The sequence below is a fragment of the Pagrus major genome, chromosome 12, assembly GCF_040436345.1.
Source record: "Pagrus major chromosome 12, Pma_NU_1.0".
Lineage (NCBI taxonomy): Eukaryota > Metazoa > Chordata > Actinopteri > Spariformes > Sparidae > Pagrus > Pagrus major.
In genome coordinates, this window is record NC_133226.1 from 12,033,175 (window position 1) to 12,056,557 (window position 23,383).

The 23,383-nt window shown below is 41.3% G+C and overlaps 1 protein-coding gene across 2 annotated transcripts in view; it reads left to right on the forward strand.

Annotated features, from left to right (window-relative positions):
- Positions 1-1,447: 1,447 nt before the first annotated feature.
- The window catches only part of LOC141006010 (matrix metalloproteinase-17-like), a 79,439-nt gene continuing 57,503 nt past the window's right edge, over positions 1,448-23,383 (forward strand). For both annotated transcript variants that reach the window (XM_073478088.1, XM_073478089.1), the window contains exon 1: positions 1,448-2,004. In XM_073478088.1, coding sequence (XP_073334189.1) covers positions 1,855-2,004 — 150 coding nt within the window. In that variant the 5' untranslated portion in view covers positions 1,448-1,854. The remainder of the gene's footprint in view (positions 2,005-23,383) is intronic.

A 23,383-nucleotide genomic window follows, 5' to 3' on the forward strand; every position in this document is an offset into this window, starting at 1 on the left:
TATGTCTCTCACTAGTGGCTAGTCGTAGCTCAAGGTTGATTCATTAAACTTAATTCCATTTGTCAATCATTTTACATAATTGTGGTTTTAATTGTCCCCTTTGATATTATACGTGCATCAACTCTACATTTTGCTTTTGTGCAGGCAATTTACAATTAATGATGAAAATTGAGAATATTAAAGAAAACTCTGAAGGGCAAATTTACAAGGAGTGGATTGCGGCAGTTTATAATACCAGTTACTGCACATCACTTGCAGCCGCTATCTGCTCCATCTCAGGTCTGATTCACAAGAGATATTGCACTATTGATATTAGTGCAAGTGCAAACATGCCCATAAAGTTTTACATTAAGTAATTACCATAAAGTAATGCATTTCCTTCTCCTACCGTCATTATCTACTCTGACCTCATACCACCATATATGATGTTAAAGCTGCAGTAAGAGTTATTTTCTTATCACAATGAGTGTAAAATAACTCTGTATTCAAACAGTAATCCCTGTTATAGAGTATTCGGTCAGTAACTCATGTCTCTCCTCCACCTGCTCACACAGTCAAAGAGAAAAGAAATGTTCTGGTATCCCTGCCCACTTTATCCAATCAGGACGGAGAGCTGGTACTGTATACTACCCTGTCACATAACTGCAGGTGTCAATATGGCCAGATTGTTTTAAGTACCTTTTCTTTGCCGAGTCAGCGGCCATGTTGGCGTTGGTGACGTGGGTTGAGTGAGACGGTGTAGTTCAGTGATCGTTTAACACAAAACTAGATGATATTTTACTTAAACTACGACAAACTGTGACTTACTGACTTGGAAAATTATCTTTTTAATTGACAAACATATTATATGTAGTTCATGGCACAGTTCAAGCGTGATCAAAAACTATTTGTCTCTCTCCATTCACTGTCATACTAAGTTTTTCCAAAATATGGTCCCATGGGTTCCACCGGAAGGGGCGTGACTTGGCTCTCTTAACAAAAAAAACAAGAAGCACAGCTGAGTGAATGTCATTAGGAGCAAGAGGCTAAACAGGAGTCATAAAAACGTCCCTCTTGTTTAAAGACATCTATTCTGCGCTATCCGTCTCTATAACTCCAGATTGTGTGAAGCTATGTGTTGGAATAAAGTCAAAATAAAACTCAGGCTACTGGCTCAAAACTGGATTCCCTCCAAGACACGTCAAAGCCACTTAACTCTGACACATTCCTCATAAAACACTGACAAATTGCGTTTTGTGACTTTGGTCTCAACCCTGGAGACTCTCAAATTACGCACGACGCGCGTCATGAATTCAGTAGTGTCCAAGTGGGCTAAAAAGCCGCTCAACAACCCTCCTCCGCCTCCCCCTCCCTCCCTCCCTCTCTCCTTCTCTCCCTCCATAAATCCTTCGGGCCAAATACTCACTCACTCTCGCTGCGTGTGCGTCAGCGAGCGGTCTCCTCCGCCGCTGCTCGGGACAAAAACCACACGCAGCCGCTTTCATTCCCCAGTGCTCGACACGGCACGATCAGGAGGGGAGCTCTCCTCTTCTTCTTCTTCTTTTTCTTCTTCTGCGCTGCAGGGATGTCACCTCTGATGTTTCTTCTGACATAGGACAAGAACGCACACGTTTTCCCTTCTCATTGTGACCGCGCAGCTGATTGATACAAGTGCCGTGTTTTTTGCGGGGGAACAAACTTCCGAAACGTCCTCACCGGCCGCTGGGTTTCATGTGTTTTATGTGTTTGCGCTCAACAGTGAGGTAGACTTATGCGGGCGGATTTTACGCGAGTGTCGGCGTGCGGTTGATCCCGTGGATGCGGCTGTCGGGGTCGGTGTCTGAGCCCTGCAGGAGCAGCCTGTCATAGGGCATCATGATGTCTCTGGCTGTTCACAAGTGGATGAGGAATATTTCTCCGGAGATGCTGCCGCCGCTGCTGCCGCTGCTGGTGCCCATATTGTGGTTTTTACCTCTGACCGGAGCGGCTCCTTCTGCGACCACCGAGCAGCTGGACACCGGGGTGGTAAGTTTTCTACCTTTTTTGCACAAGTTTTGCTACTTATCACCACTTGCAAGTGCAAGTTTCCCCTCTGTTCTACCTCTACTTTTGGATGCGGATTCTCTCCATACTTGATCTGAATGTTAACACCTCGCAGCAGCAGCAGCAGCAGCAGCAGTGCATGGCTGCAGCCTGGCATCTCAGGCTGCATGTGATGCTGATGGGGAAACAAAATTAACAGCCTGTTATCCAAAGCAGGGATAAAGGTCCCTGTAATGTCTGGCAATAAATACATGTAAATGTATTTGCCTTGGCGGCATATCGACCTGCTCCACAGCATGCTGACATATAGTGTAGTGTATACCCTGCCACTGATAAATGGCACACGAGGCTCACTTCCAGCCACTGTCCATGCTTCCAGCACACTGACAAACCAAGCCATAAGACCTTATTGGCTGTTGCCTTTGAAAGACTGCTCCAATATGTCATCTGAAGCCGAGCTGAAACAATCACTAGGTTTAGAATGAGGTCGTTTATATGGAGAAGTGATCAGTGAAATAAAACAGCCATTTGAACAGTTTTAATGAGAAGATATTAACATGTAAGCTGTGGATTTAGTAGTTTAATTTAGTAGTGCACGATGATTGAGACAATATGGAGCAAATCATTGTCTCTCACATTTTGTGAATGGGTGTTTTGTTCATTGAATCACCTTAAAGGGGCACTATGTAGTTTTTTGAGAAGTCACAATTTAAATATTTGCAATATAAATGGATTACTAATACAAATTCAGAAATATTTATCTTTTCCGCAACTGAATTAACACTGTCTGAAGCTAGAAAGGTGGCAGGGTCCGCCAAATATAAACAAAGTAAAATGGTATGAATTGTGTTGGCTTTTAAGGTCAGTTTGTTTCTTCAGTTTGTTTAGACATAAAAAAACAGTCAATGAAGATCTTTCTCTTCTGATTAAAGTGTCATCCTTTGGCGGACCCTGCCACCTTTCTAGCTCCACACAGTGCTCTGGGGACCTCAGCTTGTTTATAAAGAGTGCGAGCTGTGAATTAAGTAGCTTGATTTATTAGTACGTGATGATTGTGTCAATGTGGAGCAAATAATTGTCTCTTACATGCACCGAATTTGTTTTCTGAATGGATGCTTAATCATTCGAACGAGCCTAACCTTTCAACAGACTGTATCGGAGCAGATTAAAGCTATTATTCAATCGTTCATCAATAGTTTAGAAGAGAATTCTTCTGCTTCTTATTTGGAATTTGATGAGCGGAGCAGCTGCAGATCAAACAAGTTATCTGCTAATTAGCAACTCTTGGGACAACATCCTAATTAATTGTTTGCTTTAATAGCTCTAACATCACATACTTTTCTCATCTGTTTGTGCTCTACTGAGCATCAGTCTTCCCAAACATCTTCACATCTCAACCATGGATTGATGGATTGGTGTTGTACCGCTGCTCTTCAGCTGCACTGTTTCTCTGTTTGGTTTTGTTTTCTTTTTTGGGGGGGTACAGAAGCTTGAGGATGAACTCTATTGTCAAAGACTTATTGCAGAGGTATTTCTGTTGCTGGACCACGTCCCTGTGGATGTGTGCCACCAGGCAACAACCATTCATCTTCTTAGTCTTAGATACTCGTAGCTGCAGACATGAATTGTACCGCAAGTCCACCAAGTTTGTTGAGCACAGGCACATGGTGGGACTCGGAGTTAGTGTTGGTGTTATGTGGCCGGTTACTTATCTTGAAAAAGCATTGTTGAGCTATAGGTCTAGTACAAGGTTGATGGGTATATGTCCATCACTGCTTAATGTAGTTGTTACATTTTTTGTTGTTAAAAGTAGTGATTTAAAGGATAAGTTCACCCAAAAATTAAAAACTCATTATTTTCTCACCCCAATGCGGATGGAAAGCCGGGTGAATTTTCATAGTCCACAAAACATTTCTGGAGCTTCACAGCAAAACCGTGTTGCAGTGTTCTCCTAAACAACTGAAGTAGATGGGGACTAGTTTTAAAAAACACATAAAAAAATAAACATAAAATGGCTCCATACAGCTTGTCTGGTGTAATCCAAGTCTCTGGTAGCTCCAAGATCCCAGATTGATTTGAAAAGACATAATTTACAACCTGGACGTGTGGTTGAGCTTGGTCACCCGCTTCAGATCGAGTGCGTGCTGACGCTTTTAGCTCAGCAGCTACAGTGAAGAACTTGAGCTTAAAAATAAGTGTAAATAACCTTTTTTTCAAATCTGTTCGCAATCTTGGGGCTTCTGGAGACTTTGATTACACCAGACAAGCTGTATGGAGCCATTTTATGTCTTTTTTCGGTTGTTTTTCCCAGTTTCAAAACAAGTCCCCGTCTACTTCAGTGGTTAAGGAGAAAGCTGCGACGCTGTTTTGCTGCGAAGCTCCAGAAATCTTTTGCTGACCATGAAACTTCACCTGACTGAGTAGATAATGGCTGTATTTTCATCTTAATATCTTTTCTACACAGTGTTGGGTGGTTGGATGCGAATGATTTGATGTTTAGTCAGCCAATCCTTAAAGCTGCCTTGATACTATATTATCCCCCCATTAAGCTTCGTTTGAGTGTGTGAGCAAACACTTGGCTTCTATCACATGCAGCAGAGACTGAGAAACGTGGGCATCACTGGAATTCTTTTTCTCAGCACATAATCAGTGTAAAAGCAGTAATCCCTGCTGTTTTGTTCCTGGTTTGGTTCACCGACTATTGAGAAAACTATCTGTGTTTATTGCTCGTGAGGTATTCAACTCTGCTCATCAGCTGTGTGTTTACTGAAGCTCCCTGTCATTTCATGCCGTACTGCTGGTTTATATGAGCTCCTGTGCCGGGCAGCAGCTGCCCACCATCTTTTATCAGCCTACAAACCAAAAAATTGAGCTGAAGAACTGGCTTAAAGCTGGTTGGAGGGTTATAGAAGCAGGGCTGTGACTGACACTTATTTTCTTGATTGATTTGTTGTTTTGTTTATAAAATCTAGTAGTCCAAAACCCAATAATATTCCATTTACAGTGATATAAAACAGAGAAGAGCAGCAAATCTTCACACTGGAGAAGTGGGAACTGGCAGATGTTTGCAAAAAGAATGACTGATGATTAACAGATTATCAAAATGGTGTCTGATTACTTTTCTGTTGATCGACTAATCTATAGTTTTGGCTGCCGTGTGTAGCGTGAGTGTGTTTGGATCAAAGATTTGAACGATCTAGGGCTCCCACTAATGATTACTTTCATTATTGATCACTCTGCCAATAATTTTCATGATTAATTGATTCTTCGTTAAATCTATAAAAGGTTAAGAAAATGACATCTTTAAATTGCTTTTTTTGTCCAACCAATAATCCAAAACTCAAAGACTCTTTATTTACTATCATCTATGACAAAGAACAGTAGCAGATCCTTACATGTAAGACGCTTAAACCAGGAAATGTTTGACATTTTTGCTTGAAAAATGACTGAAACGATTAATCTATTATCAAAATAGTTGACATTTAATTTCCTGTTGATTGACTGGTTGTGTAAAGGTACCCTGTGGAGTTTACTTGCACACAAAAACTTACGTTGAGTGTTGTAAAAAGTACCTAAAAGTCAAGCTTGAGTAAGAATAAAGGTATTCTGTTAAAATTATCACTCGGGTAAAAATGAACGTCACCCTTATGAATAATTCTTGAGTAAAATTCTCAGATATTAAATGTACTTAAGCATTAAAAGTACTTGTTAAAGTAAATTATATTTATAATTGCATATATGTTTATACTGTATACTATGGGTTGACCGATTATTGGCCTTACCAATCATCGGATCTGATATTCAGCATTTTGTTTCAGTTTCTGCAAAATAACTTATTTCAAATACATGTAGTGGAGTAAATGTGCAATATTTGCCTCCAAAATGTAGTGGAGTCGAATAGTGTGTATAGTGGCAGAAAATGGTCTAGTAAAGTACAAGTACAACAAAATCAAACTCATACCAACATTATGTAACTTGTTTAACCTTAAAATAACAGCTTCAGCATCATTTTGATGGTACAGTGTCTCATAATGGGGTGAAAGGTGTTACTGTGTTCACTCAGAAACTGTGGGGGGCGCCCACAAATGGCAATTTCTGCCTATATTTACATTTACTGTTTCTCACCAAGACTTATGGAGCATTTCATTTTGGTCTAGCAAACATGTGGAATCCATTTTATCTCCTCATAAAACATTTGCAAAGATGATTTTTCAAATTTTGTAGATGGAGAATGGCTTTGTTTTTACCGCTGCCAAATGTCACTCAAGCAGCACAGCATGAAACCGGCAGCAGGATTGTGTATTGCATCACCCATATTATCCCACGGATGCCTGTGCGTCCTCATACAAACCAAATGTAGACCCACTAGTAAAAGCATTGCTTTTTAGTGGTCGAAAATTCCACATGGTGCCTTTTAATAGACTTGATCGTTGCAGCTCTAGTACAGTGAGTGAATAAGATGGTACACCTGAGTGTGAGAGCTGACAGACAGGCGGACAGATGGGCACCCGTCCACAGAGACACTCCTCCCCTGTGACCGTCTGATTGACTTTTAAATATGACTTCCCCTGCATTGATTGAAATTGCTCTCAGCTGTTCATAGCAGGTGGATAATTGGTTGTTTCGGGTTTGAGAGGGTTTTTCCTGTCTTGTGTGCCCAGTTGTGTTTGTAATGGTGATGCATTTGGGACCTGTTCCACAAAAACAACCATCTACCCACAGAACCGTGTCCTGATCTCCGGCTCTGCTGCTCCCTAGTCCCACTTCACTTCAGAGGCAGCGCGCTGTGTCACTTGGCTTTTAGTCGAGCTGGATTGCTGAATGTATCCGTCTCTCTTTGTAGCTGCTGTACGCTGTAATTAGCTGATCCACAAACTTAAGCACAGCTCTGAGGCATCCAGTTTCTACTTTTGCTGTTATCTAGCCCAGTATATCAGTGCAGAGGACCAATTTGCAATTTCAGCATTTCAGGGAAGTGCTACATAACAGCTGTAATGTAATCTGCAGTATGTTTTCCGCTCATCATATCATTTTACTCCTGATGGCTGTTTCCTGCGCTACAGAACGGCTGAGCTCCTTGAGGGACTATTCGCCTTCGGAAGCAGCGATGTACTTGCTTTAGCAGCTGTCATAAGATTGAGGTGACTAGATCAGCTGCTGATAAAAGCAGTTTAATTAATATTTAATCTAACAGAAACTGACCTTTTAAGTCTGCTTTCATTGAGTAAAATTGAATTTTCTGTCATTTTTGATGTGTTGAAAGAAGTCAGACGAGTGTGCAGCGCTTGTCTGATGGGATAACCACACCCTGCCAGTCTGCTTCTTATTCTCATTTTGCTTTTATAATTTCTTCAATGAGAATACCATATGGCCTCGGGTCCGCTGAATTGAAAAGAAAAGAAAAGAAAAGACCTGGTAGACACCACCCTCCCCACCTTCTTCTACCACTCTCGCTTCCTGCGAGGCCTCGTAATACTGAGCCTGCCCGGCACCACTATGACCACCCCTCATTAGCTCTCTCTTTGCCTCTCATGAGTGAGCATTTCACCAGTGTTATACTCTGTCACCACACTTTCTCAGTCTCCCTCTTTCAGTTTCCCTCTTTCACTCCATAGGGGGCTTTCTTCTACCAGCACATCGAGGTTCTTCTGATTACGCCCAGCGGCGCAGGAGTAGAGGGGGCTCAAAGAGAAAACTGTATGCAGTGACAGTCGCGGGAAAGTATGATGGAGAAATTGCTGCGCTGAAAAAAGTAATCAGCCAGGGTCAAGAAAGGAAAAAGCGTATGAAATGAAATGAGATGGAATACATAATTGAAAGAGTGGCAGACGTGAAGTTGAGCTTTTCTTGTTTTTTTTTATTGTGTTGAGTTTTAAAGATTCCACTTTAAAATGTTTTCAGGAAAAAACTCCTGCACACTGTTCACTTCACTTGCAATGAATTTTGATAACAAGGGTTCGGTACATGTCACTCTAAAATGTTATACCTGTAAGATACTTTTAAAGGTACGGTTCACCCCAAAATAAAAAATACATATTTTTCTCTCTTTTCCTCTTACTTATAGTGCTGTTTATCCATCTAAATTGTTCTGGTGTGAGTGGCCAAGTTTTGGAGATATGGACCTTCTATCGAATATAATGGAGCTAGATGGCTAGATGACTTGTGGTGCTCATGTGGGAACTATATTCAATGCGCAGAAGGAAGCGTGCATCTACTTATGGACGAGAGGCTAGCTAACTGAGCTGCACTGTCAAATATTCAGTCAGCACCAATCTAATCAAGCAAGCTAATGTTAGATAGCTCATTATGCTGAGCTAACATGTTTGCTTACCATCCATAGATGCTAACGTCAACTTTAACAACTGCAACCTGCCCAGGTTTGTTTTCAGATGTCTGATAAAGTCGGTCAATTTAGTGTCCTTTATTTTGATTCCACAGACGTTGTGTTTGGTGAGTCTTTTCTTAGGGCCTTGTAAGAAGTCTTTATAGTTCAAGGTGATGACATCAGCATCGTCAGCATACGTCATCATCTGTGGCCGTGCGCTTGTGAAAGAGATGGGAGGGAGAGAGGGAATGACAGTCAGCTCACCAGACTTAAAACAATTTTTTCAAGTCGAGTCTCAAGTCTGTGTGTGGCGACGTAAGTGCAACTCAGGTCCAGGTTGTATACATAAGTACTCCCCATCTCTGGTAGAGAGAAAATGGTTTCTACGAGAAACTGCTCACAACAAAGTGTGGATTATCTTGCTTTGAGCACCACAAGCCGAGTGTCACCTACTTCAGACCTCTCTGTGGCTGATATCTCCAAAACTCAGAAACTCACATTTACACAGATGGATAAATAGCACTACAGTTAGGAGAAAAAATATGTATTTTTGATTCTGGAGTGAAGTGTCCCCTTTTAAGTAATCATCTCCAACATCTGTGGTCTGTCTGGAGGTCTGTGTGGATCACAAAATGCCAGTTACCTGGTATTTCTCCTCATTGCAGTGTCATGCTGGACTCTAAGGATACTTTTAGCACCGCTGTCCCACTTCCATCAAACCGTGTGACCTTTTCTGTCTGTAGCGCTGTATCACGGGGCTCACATCCAGGGCGAGGACACTTTTATTTAGGGACGTCAAGTGGGAGATGACTACACAGTAGGACAGAATATATCATTGTGTTATGATTGACAGAGATCACAAGAGACAGTTCAGTAGCACATTCTCTGCTTCTCAGGGAGAGAGAGGAAGATGCTGCGGAAACCAGCGAGTCCTTAAATCCGCTCCCATCCAATCTGTCATCGCAGCTTTACTAAGTGTAAAAGTTCTCCAGGGAGTTGTAGGTTTCTGAGGAGATTTTCAGAGTTTATAATATCCTTAGAGGCCAATTCAACGAGGATCTTAAGGGCTGACACTTTGTTGGCTCCCACTGCAGCATGGCAGTGTGGGACTGATGTGTGGCAGCTGCAACATTTCTGCTTGATGTTTCAGTCAATAACAACACCGGATAAATTGGGTGAATTCATTACTGAGATTTGCTAATGCAGAGAAGGAAGCCTGCTGGTTAAATGGAAGATTCTGGTAGGAAGACAAAGATTTATAGACACTGCGTGTCTTCAAATCCCTGTCTGTGATCGGATACCGAATGTGAGTGATCTCGGGCCAGTTTCACAAAGATAAACTTTGGCTTTGGCTTGGATGAACTAATAGTCAGACTTCATGAGGACATCTAAATCATCCGTTGCATACTCTGGGCAAATTAAGCCTTTTTTTCCAAACTGAAAAACATGGCTTAGAGTGTAACCACATCATGCTGCTCAGCTTTGTTCATTCCAGCAGAAGATGTTTGATTCTGGGAGAATTCAACAATTACAGGACATTTTTCACTTGGGAAAAGTCAGATCAACTAAAGATCTCAACACATAAATGATGTAGGACTGAGATGCTGAGGCTTTTTAATGTGGCGGGACTCAGTGCTTCAACTATCCCATCAGTCAGGCTTACTGGGCCAATTGAACATGGTTCTTTATTCTAAGTTTGCCTGGTCTCTGGCTGACTTTTCAACCTTAAAATAACTCATTTTTTCCTTTGAGTCCCATAATTAAATATGGGTTTTTGTACTTCTACCATATAGCAGCATCTCAAGTCATACATTAGCTTCAAATGTCTATGTACTGAAACATTTCTCATGTCTTCAGAATAACCAGGACCAAAACTTTACAATACCCTCATTATTCATGTATGATAAGGAGCTGCTGATTGAGTTGAGTTCACAGCTACACATAATTATGAAGATACATGTGGCCTACTTCACATTTGTCTTGCAAAGGAAATTATTCATTCATTAGATAAAAGAAATGCTTGCAACCGCTGCCTTTCTTGAAAATGAACTTCAAGATATGTAGTGCTGCACAACCCTCGTCAGTTCAGTTCCACATTTTTCCTTCCGTCAACATCACGCTATTATTTAACATTTAGAAAATCAATTTTTGACGTTTGTGATCCAATTCTGAATCATACGAGACAGGAATCCAGATTCTTATGTGGATCGATTTTTTTTTTTTTTATTTTTTATTTTTTATTTTTTTTTTTTTTTCAGCCACCCCTACTACTTAATATCATGTATTATTTTGCTTGATAATAATAATAATACTTTAATAATGATTAAGTAATTAGTAATTAAGGAGTTGTTACTAGTTTGTTCCACTCAGCGGCTGGTTCAGAGTTCCTCACTATGTTGATTCACAGATATTACTGAACTAGTCATTACCTACTGATTCATTAGTATCGTATCTTCAAGTCTGTTCTCTAGTAACTCATTATTATCTACCATGTAGTCCTCATGTCACAGTTATTCAGTGATTACTCATTAACAATTCATTTATTATCAGGTCATGCCTAATTTATTCCTCACTTGTTCCGTAGTAAATACGCACATTTAAGTGCACCGTACTGTAAAGTGTTAACACCAGGGCTATTTTAAGTGGATAAAAATCAGATGTGAATAGTTGCATAAATATGATCATCATAAGATGTTCATTACTCCAAATAATCAGTGAAAACTGTAAGCTTCATTACTCACAAATTAAAATAGGCATCACTTTATAAAGTAAAACAACACAGATTTAATGAAAGGGACTTTTACTCAGTCAACTCTAAGACAATTCTCCTATTGCTTAAGCCAAACAAACCATTTACAGAGTCACTGAATCTTCTGAAAAATGCCTTGTCACAAAGCTGAAAACGTGGCTGTTTTTCTATCTATTCAATTAAGTCTTTACAACCCCTTCTGCCATTAAGTAGAATAGGACACGACCTAACTTCAGTGCTCCATGTGGATTGATTTTCTGCTAGGAGAGGTTACAAGCGAGCATGGTGGTTCATTTTGCTCAGAAGGACGTCAACCAGTCGGCTCGTGTGCAAGCCTCACACAAACAGCAAGTGAATGACAGGGTACGTTTATGTGTAACTGTCTAACTTGTGTCGGACATATCTAAAAAACACCAGCCATTGTTGCTGTAGGGAAATGTGTTCATGTATTACATGTGCATTTCAGATTAATATACAAACACACTTATATTCACTCTCTCCTGTGTTGTTGATGAAGGTTCTCAGTCATCCAGGTCATGGTAATTCATAGTGCTGTATCTTAGGCAACTGGACTTGTTTCAGTTTCTTGAAGACATTTCACCTCTTCTTCAGTTGAAGAAGCCTCTTGGATGAGAGTCCAGTTACCTACGATACAGTACTTAAAGTCTCTCCTGTGTTATTTATACTGCATCTTGTCAGCTTACTTGCTTTTCATTTCTTAACAAAAGTGTGGATCCAAAACATCAGTTTGTAGTCTCAACACAGCAGAGTTCTTCCCCAGCTATTTCTGCTTGGTTTTACAGTAGTGGTGGGTTTAATATTGTGGTCAAGTGAGTGCTGTTTGCCACAACAGAGCTGCACGCGATACAGTCTTTTTCCATTGGCTCAAACTGACTTCATTACTCGAGCAGGCCCACTACAGGGCTCCCCATATAGAAAACCTCAAATCAACTCCATGTGGACAGTTCTATTTTAACCCCAGGAGCCCCGCCTCTCCCTCTTGTCTTCGACCAGATCAAGGATTTGGTTTCCATTGCTATTCAAAGGACCGACCAGATCTTGTAATTACAGTGGTTTCTGGTGTTGCGCTGGCTCGCATGCTCAGACCTAAAATAATCTATAGCGCTGCCAGCCGTACTTTCAGTAGACGGCTTTAATAGCACGATCAAGAAAACCCAAAAGCGGCAACAAAGCTGCTCTGAAATTGCTTGCAGAAACTGGCAGAATTATAATAAATGCGGTTCTGTGTGTGTCTGTGTGCATGTCAGCTCCTTCTCTTGTGTCGCCATGAAATGTATGCGTGCATGATTGTATGTGTGCGTGTGTGTGGTTGTGTGTGGGCATCATTGCCACAGTGGTGATCTCATAGCTTGTCTCTCATTAGCATTTGTCATTTTTTAACAAGTCACAGCAGAGTGAATGATGAAAGCGACAAAGAAAGGAAAGGGAATGGATGAGGACGATCGCTTGTCATCCATGGAATCAACTTCAAGACCGTGATGTGCTCCTGATCTCATTTCTCTCATGGTCCAAGTGAAATGAAGAGAATTAGACAAGAGTGGGGGGGACCAAGAGAGATTGAGTGGGTGGCAGAGATAAGCTACGTCTTCATCCAACTATCACTGGCAATTAGGCCCACTTTCTTTTAGCCCAGTGTTGATACTCAACTTCCTATCAACTGAAAGTAATGAGCCACTAACAGTCTGCTGGATTTCAAGTGGTGCTCATGATTGTGTGAACTGCAGTCTGGACTACAGGCTTAATCTCGCAGTCGGGTTAGTGTTAAGAACCGGGCCACGCTAAAAATAGAGTCAAACACATATAGAGCATGTATGTGTGGGAATTTCTGCATGTGGACATGCCAGTTGCCAGCATTCCTCAGCCAACACTAGAGAGACATTGTGGTCTTTGTGAGGATCACTTCAGCGACACATGGCTGCTATTTTATGGCTTTCGTGTGAGCTTTATGAACCGCACACAAGGACAATGCAAAAATACATGCCTGTGGAGGTGTTCACTATATACATACATTAGTAGAGTAATATAATGGCATTTAATCATGGGCATTGTCCCTCGTTTCTGTGAGAGGGATTTGATTGACGTTTTCCATATCCTTGAATGTCACAGAGATGGAAAACAATCTGCATGTGATATTGATTAGCTGATCGATTGAGGATTTGACAGAAAAACAATTATGAAATAGTGAATGACCTTTTGTTCATAAAAAAATGCTGCAAAAGTCTCCTTTTGGATGCAACTTTGGTAGATACAACATGGTAAAGTGCCCCCTATGGCAGGGTGCCGAAACAGGGTGTCATCTCTTCACTATAAATATATAGTGACGAGATGACTATATACCCCCCCACATAGAGGTGGTGTCCTTTAAATATTTTTCGAGTCCACCACTGACTAGCGACATAGGTGGCAATACATTTTCTTTTCATCGGCCGATTGTTGCAGCTCTAGACTGGATCGAATATAATCCCTTTTTTTTGTTCTCAGAAATTTAAAACTTCCTTCTTAATTCTGAAATCACATGCAAATACTGACATTTACAGTCTGAGATGTGCTCAGTTGGATAGCCTGAAATACCCAGAGGCACAATTACTCAAACACACAGAGACAGTAAACGAACAAATTGAAGATCTGACTCTGTGATAGTTCAAATCTGTCACGTGCGTGTGTGCTTGTGTATTTGTGTGTAGCTTTACATCCCTCTCCCTTATCCTCACTATCAAGGGACATGGGGCGAGCTTTATTAAATCCTTGTGTTTGTGGGCTTTGGCTGGGTGCCATGCCACATTACCGCCCACAGAGCGAGGAACTTCAAAGAAGGTTCGGGGGCTTTTTCCCTCAGTGGAGCCACTGAAACGTATGCCTGTTAAATTAAGCTTCAGTTACAGGGGGGATGTTCTAATTGGCTTCATCAGTTTGTTTACCTTTAATCTCTCTTTAATCTGTCTTTAAGTCCCCTTTCTCCTTCCCTTCCTTTTCTGCCACTCACTTACTCCATCATTCAGTCACAAATACTTGACCTGTCATACTGTATAAATGGTTGGATAACTGATAAGGACTTTGTTTGTTATGAATCTTTTATGAATGTTTGCGCACATGCATTATTTATTTATTTGTGAGATATGTGTGTCTCTCTCTCGCACACTCTTAAAAGTCGGGGTTGGTAGGACTGTAGAAACCAGCAAGAGCCAGTGAAGTGAAATTTTGAAAGTTTCTAACCGAACAGATCTCAACCCAACCAACACCAACTGCCTTGCAGCTAGTAAGGAAATGGTTTAGCGGCTAATTGGCTACATTCAACAAGTTGTCTTTTTTTGTCTTTAGCAAAAAACTGAATGAATGTCATGAATCTACCTCAGCCTGAAAAGGCTAACCAGTGCGACACTTGTTCCTTCAGCTGTAGATGTGTGTGCTTTGTGCTAACTGGGTTAGCTGCTGAACAAGTCTGTAGCTGCTGCATCAGGTCTGTTCTTTGGTTCAAGAGCTGCTTTGTGCTGCTGTATTAGCTCGCGCTTTGGTTCAAGTTTGGCTGCACTTTCTCTGTCATTCATGTGCCGCTAGCTCGCTAGCTTTAGAAATACATCTGCCTAGCAGTGTGGAAGATCCCAGTCATCCTCAATGAGTACACAGGCAGGCAGACAGACAGGTTGCCTGTCCAATCTTTTCATATGGGTGTGATGAGCTGATTGGATGGGCTTGACAGGCCTGCAACAGCAGAGCTGATAAGACTTGACTATACACAGGGATGCCACTGGTGCAGTGTGTTGGCCTCTGAAATGGAGCTGAGTTGCTGCTGGAACAGATGAAGCAAATTTTGCCCACGGCAAACCAAAATCTTCAGACTATAGCCAGGGATTGACAGTCTCAGCAAAGAGGTCGCGGAAAAAAAACATTTTTCATATCGTCAAACTAGCGAAAGGTCAGCCATTGCTTGCATCATTACAAACTATATGTGGGTGTACTTTGATGATAGGACTTCTTAACCCTAAACCATTATAAGTATTGGCAAATTTGTTGGTTAAAATGATGTATTTTGTGCATCTAATTCTGCTTTGGATCACACACTGTCTAACACGAGAAGAAACCATGAGGTTAACTTCAGTTCAGTTTACATTCTCGATCCAACTTCTTTCCCCTCTTCTGTCTCCACTTTCTCCTCTCTTTACTTTGGTCTTCACTTTTCCCTCTGAGCATTATTTGTTTCTTCTTTCTCCCTCCTCTCTCACAACCCTCTGTCTCTGTGTCATTTCCTCTTTGTATTCTCCCTGCCTCTACACCTTCCTCCTCGCTGCCTCCAGGAACAGACAGGAGTTGAGCCGCAGCTTTCTGGAAAACCAGCTGTTCCTAAACCAGGGATTAGATGATTCACTTACAGTCACATCTTAATCCTCGTTGTCACGCTCTCACACACACACAAACATGCAAATTAGGACAGATTTTCCTCCCAAGTGTCGAGGAAATGACATTCACACCTCAGACTGAATGGAAACTGGTTGTCTGAGTAAGCACATCCGCCAGAATGTACAGAATCATTTTCAACAAGTCAGATTTGTGTCCCGTTACACGCAGAAGAGCAAAACAGTTCCTGAAGAGAAGTGATTGAGTGTTTCAGCAGGGTGACACATGTGCCATCTGCTTCAACATAGAGGGCTGTAAGCTAACTGATGACTTTCCCTTCCCTTCTGCCTGTTGTCTCGTTTCCTGTTCGCTGCATACAATCTACAATATATAATAGTTAAATTATAACACATTCAAATTGAAAGTATTGTCTCCCATTTAAATTACATGAGTGGAACAAAGCCAAAATAGATGCATGTCCATGTCTTTGTGTATCCTTTCTGGCCAAAACAGAAGCTAATTTCCTGTTTGGATTTAAACTGTAAAACTTGTGTTTTTAAATTGAGAAAATCACTTTTTAAAATTAAGAGCTAAAGATGTAAAGGCACAAATTTGAGACTTCATCCTGACCTATTTCACAGAAGAACCCCTGCTGAGAGAAAGACTAATTCTGAGTGTTCATTCCTGTCATGGTTATTTGCAGTGGTGGAAGAAGTAGCCAGATCCTTCACTTAAAGTGGCAATGGACAACTTTTCCCCCTTAGCGTTTCCAAGTAGTATTATTAACGGTGCCGCTTTTGCAAGGACAACTGGATCATTTCTGTTTTCCTCAGAGTCGCACATACCGAGAACACAGGACAAAACTTGAGTTTATTCAATCATTTAGTCTATAACAGTTCTCAGCAGTTAGCAGTTACTCTGGTGATATGCTTCCCTCTATTTGTTTGGAGTTTGACATCTATAGGTGGCCAAATCTTACATATTGCATCTTAAAAGGGTAGAGCCCCTTTAAATCTACAGCAATGCATTGAATTCTCTAACACTATTATATGTTTGTAGCATCTCTGGACCTGTGAGAACGTATCTCTTTTCATGAACTCAGACAAACTGCTGTGCTCATGTTTGTGTTGATGCATAGCTCAATCTAAGATTAGTAATCCAAGGTTCTTAAATAGTTCATTTAGTGAAGAAGTAGTTTCTCAACCCAAGAGCAAACACTTAATCATCCTTATTATCAGAAAAATGTTAATTTGAAACACCAAATTTGGAGATTGGTGGTGTCCACTTGACAGGAAGTGCATAGAAAAGCAGTCAGGCAAATGTAGTGGAGTAGAAAAGTACAATATTTGCCTCTGAGATGTCGTTGAGAAGAAGTAAAAAGTTGCATAGAATGTGCGAGTACCTGAATTTTGTGCTAAAGGGACACTTAAGTAAATGTACTTAGTTACATTCCACTGATTATTTGTTGTTTTGGGTCCACTCATAAAAGGATATTAGAGCTTATAGTGTATTCGTTCTGACGCCTTCTTGTTTCAGAGGCTTTGTCACAGTTCTGTTGTGCAGAGGCAGTGCTGCGTGCTAAACCTATTGTGGATTTACTGGAAATATTAATATATATACAAATAGAGCTAATTAAATCAAGTGGGCCAGATTATTTGAGGTACAAAAAACAAAGTGACAGCGTGGATTTGGGTCCCTGCAGTAACATAAGGCTCATTGTTCTTGTTTTTTCCTGATTTTTACAGAACAATATTCATTTCCTAAACAAAGTGAGTGATGTAAACCGGATTCAGCCAGACTGCTGAAATGAAGCTCCCACGCTTCCAAAAGTTGTGTTTCCTGCTGTAAGAAATTGATCACTGAGGATCAATTTTCACTGCTCCAGCTCAAAATGTGCTTCCGGTGATACAAAGTTAAGGGAACAATGTGGAGAAAGCAAAAGAGAGCATATGCGAGCTCCATAGAATCTACATGAGTTCAGATACGTATAATACAGCTGTGTCCCAGGAATCACATCAATGTCAGACTTCTGCAAAGAGGTTTATCAGTGGAGACGTTCCGATACCATTTCTTCCTTCCAGATATGATTTTGAACTTTGTGCATTGGCCGACACAGTGCGTTAACTCTTTATTCACAGCTGTACTGTGTAATACTAACCCTTCTTGGATGTTATCTTATGGATGTGCTTGCTGTTTACGGGTATTGGTTAGTTGTGCAGAGATCAAAGATTGTGGAGAACTGTGTGAGGTCGGACTTTTCTCTCTCAAGACCTGCAGCGAGTGGCAAAGAGATTAGATGAAACTTACAGCTACTTTTGAAAAGCTGCCAGTTCACTGTAATACGACGAAATGAGATGGTAGATCTCATCCATAGCAATGATTCTGTGTACTTCTATTCCAAATTTTAGATTTGTTTTCAACGTTTCATTATTAGATGTGTAGCAAATAACTCACCATCACAACCATAAATCTAAATATAAGTGCGAGGGGCAGAGAGTGAAGGTGAATGAGCGGAGCAAAGGAAAAGCAGTGAAGTTGTACATTTTTTTTTAAATTTGACATTTTTGAAAAACTCTGTTTTTCAACCAGCTGACATTTTGTAACTGACTTCAGTACGAGCAGCTGATTGGCTGTTGAAACCAGTGACATGCAATGCATTTAAAACCACCCACTGGTGCGTGAGTTCAAATCGCTGCAACTTTTCCCTGCAACATTTCGGGGACAGCTCGATTTCATCGCAGATCTTTGGCCTGAACTTGGCCGAAGCTGATTCATTTTTTTGTTGGTACCAAATCACTTTTAGAGCACGCTGGTTTGCCCTTTTTTAAGGAGAAAATTAGGTCATGGTCACCACAGATGACAACAAACTGGGCAATGATCTTCTCACTCACGACAGTGGTCTTGCCTGTTGACCTGAGTGCAGCTTTTCATGCACAAGGCTCTCAAAAAAAAAAAATACATGTAGTGCTTGAGCTGCTGTGTGTTACAACATTTTGAAGCTTCAGTCCTCGAGTTATGTTATCTCTCTCAATAAAACAATCCATACATTTGGCATTCACTTTGTTACTCTGACCACATTCAATTCTGTATACTCATTAAAACAGACGACTAATCCAAATGATTACATGCCTATCTTAATTCAAACAGTGGATGTCCCTAAACCACTTTTCTAAAGTCTAATAAAGCAATTCCAGGCCAGTATTAGATTATATTTTTATATTAATTCGCCAGATATGACAGTTAATGAAAACCTGTGGAAAAGAAATTTAACGGACTGCAAAAGCTGTTGGCCTCATTTAAAAAATTGAGCTGGAGGATTGGAGGATTTCAAACAATTAGAAAACTAGGTGCGAACTGTAAACCCTGAACACACACATGCATGTAAAAGAAGGTGTGTGAGAGAAATAGGGAGGTCATGTTCAGTTTAAAGCAGCGAGATGAAAGGTGAGCGAAACGGATCAGAGTAGACGAATGATTTCTCGGCATGAATTAATCCTCGCTCTTTTCGCGCCTGGCAATCCAGCCTCAATTTTCTGTTCGATTAAACGCGTCATTCAGGCTGCGTGTCACCCCCAATTTCCCTCTCTTTCTATCTCCTCCTTATATTCTCCCTCTTTGATCTTATCTGTTTGCACAAATGAGACTAAATCCTTCATTTCTTCGGTGAATTGTGTTTACGCTCGGGGTTACGCCCCTGGAATGGTTTCAGGAGCGTCGCTGTCAAACACACTTAAGCTTTCATTCCTTGGATCCAACATCATCTCGGTGTAATACTTTAAGTAAACCGTCTTTTTTTTTTTGAGCGAGCTGGTCGTGCAAATTGGGAAGCTGCTACGACTGCTTTGAATAATGATAGCATCTTTTGCACTGGCACCCATGGGTGCTCTGATAAGATTTGGTTGGGAGAAATCCTTTAGTGTAGAGCAGCATAAGAAGCAGAAGATTGCTTTGCTCGAGACGTTTACATCTGTGTGATATGTGTTTGTCGGCTCGTATGTCGTTTAGTTGAGACTTTGCTCTCTGTGTAGTCGAAGCTGTTTCGACATGATGAGACGACAAGCTTTTCCATCACTTGATGTCAGGAAAATAGATTTTGTACTTTGTAGAAACACTATCTGTTCAAACAGCTTCCCAGAGGTACTATCAGCACCAAGGATAAATCCTCAGTCTTGAAGTGTTTCCTCTTGTAAAACAAAATGTGAGATGCTTCCACTGCAGCATAATGGAAGTCCCACATTCTTGTAGCTTGTCCAGGTATGTTGTCAAGTACAGCAGATTCCTTCTGCCCGTCAGTCACATACTGGCACGCTTGCTCATTTTTTCTCTCGCTGTTAGCATTTTTGCAGCCCCACATCTTGCTATTTCATGACTCCAGTAAGTTCTTGGCTGCTTTGCTGATGTTTTAGTTCTCAGTCCACTCCTGCAGTAAGGATATAGGGATATGATTTTGACTTGTTTGCATTCTGAAATGTATTTCCTCCTTGGCAGCAAAATATTTGTTGGTCTGGGCTCCGTAAACACTTTGGCCCGATCCCAATACAGAATCCCAGTTCTTGTTGGACTAGAGGCGTATGGTGAAGTGTTAGGACTACACGGCCCTCCGATTATAGTTTTTCAGAGGCACACTTCAAACTGAGGGTTATGGGAACTCTCTGGTGTTTCAATGTGTTACGGTCCTTTTCTTTTTAACAAGCATAAAACAACCGATGTCTCGGTTGCTAACTAGCTGGCTAGCTAACATTACAGTATTTTTGCTGATTTGTGCATGACAGCCCAGCATTCTGGTGTATTTCAGTGTTGCATTTCTCCCTATGTGATGCCTGAAATTTAATTTAAGTCCAGCAGAAAAGCTGCTGCACTTGGTACCGCTCCTCTAATATCAGTGCAGACTGGCAGGGTGTGTAGCGGCCAGGTAATGAAGCAGTGTTCTTTTTCATTTGATGACTTGATAGTGTGAAATTGCGAATTGTTAACGGACTGCGAGCGTCCATGCTTCTTTCTCCGTCAGATAAATAGCAAATGGCATTGTGATAATACCAGGATTGAAATCACCACAGCTAAAGACGGCATATTGGAAATGTCTGGTCGCGCCTGTTTACATAAAGGCCATGAAGGACTACTGATGACCTGTTAGGCAGGGGCACATTTGAAGATGGGATAAGGGATAGAGCTAAAAAAAATGGAAGTGGGATTGAGCCTTTAACTAATTTTAAAAGAAACACAATAAAAGGGATTGAAGTTAACATATGAGCATAGTGACATTAAGGCTACAATCAAACCATAATGCAACACTCTCTCAATGTCAGCACCTCAACAGGAACTCACTGCATTAAGAGGGAGAGAGGTTATCATGTTAAGCAGTCGTGAACATGAAAATATCTAGTGCCCAATTTTTCAGTAATTTACAGAAGAAAATAGCTGCTCTGTTGTTTATTCCAGTTCTTGTAAGAAACCTCTCAATCCCCAAGTTGTCACACATTTCAGAATTTGTTCTTCACTGCTGTCCACAGCAAAATTTGGCTGAAAACAGTTGATGGTGAAATTCACTGCTGCACATTTTAGTTCTGTTCAGCTCCCATTTGCTTTCCCCACATATGGTGAGGCAATGTGGAAGTTTATAAAGACAGTTTGATGTCATTCTGACTCCTCTGACACTCGGTATCTTAGAAAAAGCCTTGGATAGGTCTTGTATTATTCATCATGGCTGAGTTCCATTTTGCTTCTTCAGGGATCTTCTTTAGTGTCACGACACGGGTCATTTTTGAAAGTTTTTGGTTTCATCAGCCATTGTTGTTAGATCCCAAGTCCCTGTCACTCAAAAGTGAACTCGTTCTAACTTGTTTCCCATCACAATGATTCTCAGAAATAATCTCACAAGAGGGGAAAATTCAGGACATTAAGCTTTTAGTCAATTGATTATCTTTGAACAAGCTCCAGTTTGCCATAAGTGGTGTTCTACTCTCCGCAATGAAAACTACTCTAAGTCACTCAGGTAACACTCAGGTACTCAAGTGAGATGGCTGTTAAAAGATAAAGTCTTTGCATTTTAATGGTCAAAGTCAAAATTTTGATGCTCCCTGAAGATTAAGATAATAACCTGTAGCCGCAGATCTTTAAGTGCTGCCGTTGTGTGTATGAAATGTCACATTTTCTGCTCAGAGCGGCTCCCTCTCTCCCATTTAAAAGCACAAAACAATCCTGTCTCCATGCTTTGTCATCGGCAGAGAACACCCAAGAGACGAGAGAAAGCTTCATCACACTTAATTGGCTCTAATTAGTGAACTCACATGATGGCATTTCAAAACTTTTAATGCAACACTCACTTTTCAAATTACTTCAAAACTTTCTCTTGCATTCCAGTGCAGCGCCATAACCTTTTAAAAGTCCAGGAGGTCTGTCAAAGGTCTGGCCTCTTCCTCGAGGTGGCGACGAACAATACAAACACTATAAGGGACTGCGCTACTCCGTGACCTTTTGAGAGTCAGTGAGGTCGTAAGGTTAAATGGGACCCGTGACTCATTTCCTGTCAGTGCGGCTGGAGTTGAAGGGACTCAGCAGCTGCTCATCAGGGCTAAACAGGGAGGTATTGTGGGACAGAGGAGGCCACGTGAGCGGGGGCGAAAATGATTCTGCTTTTGAGTGACGTTGTCGTGGTGATACCATAGTGGTGGAACTTGTTTTGTGTGTACGTGTGTGTGTGTGTATGTGCAACGACCAAAAACAGGATGTGATGTCAAAGGTCTGACAGTGGTAATAATGTAAAAATGAGTGTGACAGCATTTTGTAGTCTGGTAGTGCGATATTGTACAGTACGCTATAAGAATTAAGACTCATTTACAACACAGTGAACTTTGACCTACGAGTCTGCCAGAGGGAAACCAGGCGCTCACACTGAAACAGGAATTTAACTTGTCAACTCAACAGTTGCACAGGCTTTAATTAACCGAACCAAACTGCAACAGCAAAGTGTAACCAAACAAACTCTGTCTCCTGGGTGACGAGCCTATACTCGACCCACTCAGCCTCGCTCTTTTCCGAAGTTGAACATGTTCACAACACCTGTGACGTCACCGCAATGTGATTGGTCAGTTGCCATGATCGGCCAGGAACAATACCAACACGGCGATATCACATAAACCAGAGCTAAGACTGCTGGCTGCTGTCAATCAGTCAAACACATTACTTTTGACTGGGATGACTGAATTTGATTTCAGTTCAGGCTTTAAATCTTTAAATCCTCTCCGTCTCTGCCGTCACCTGTACTGCGTTTTAATGCAGCCGCGCTCCGTGACTGTTGTCAGACGACGGAACACCAAGCCAGCGCTTTAAGATTTATCTATCCTGGAAAAGCTTCCCAGTTTACTGTGGGCGAAAGACCTTAACGGAGAGGAAAAACGCATTTTTAAATTTAACCAGCTTAATGCGGATAAGTCTCATGCTGTAGGAAGTGTTGAAATTTCTTCAGAGCTTTGCCCCCCCCCCCTCCCCATTCCTCACAACTGGCTGTGGTGGGGGATGTAAGACGACAGATTTGCATTAACCAAACACAAAGAAGCAAAATGTATTAAATCACATAAACACATGTCTGTTTTTTCTTCAGGCTCACTCACCCACACACTGCCTCTCTGTCTCAACCCTCCCGTTTCAAACGCATCGTTACACTGATCACCGATGCATCAGCCACTCAGCAACGCTTCGAATCTGCGCCCACATTAATCAATGTCTCACACACGTGAAGCTTGGCATTCTACCTCAAATGTTTTTCTTTGGCTTGGACAATCAGCTTTGTTGCAGTCAGTCGTTATGCACTTCTCTGTTTGCTCTGTCCACAGCCACACATCGCTATCGAAAAACAAATAATTTAAATAGTTGGGTTAATTTACTATGCCAGACAGTGCTGCAAGCTCTATACGTGAGCGCTAAAAATATACCAT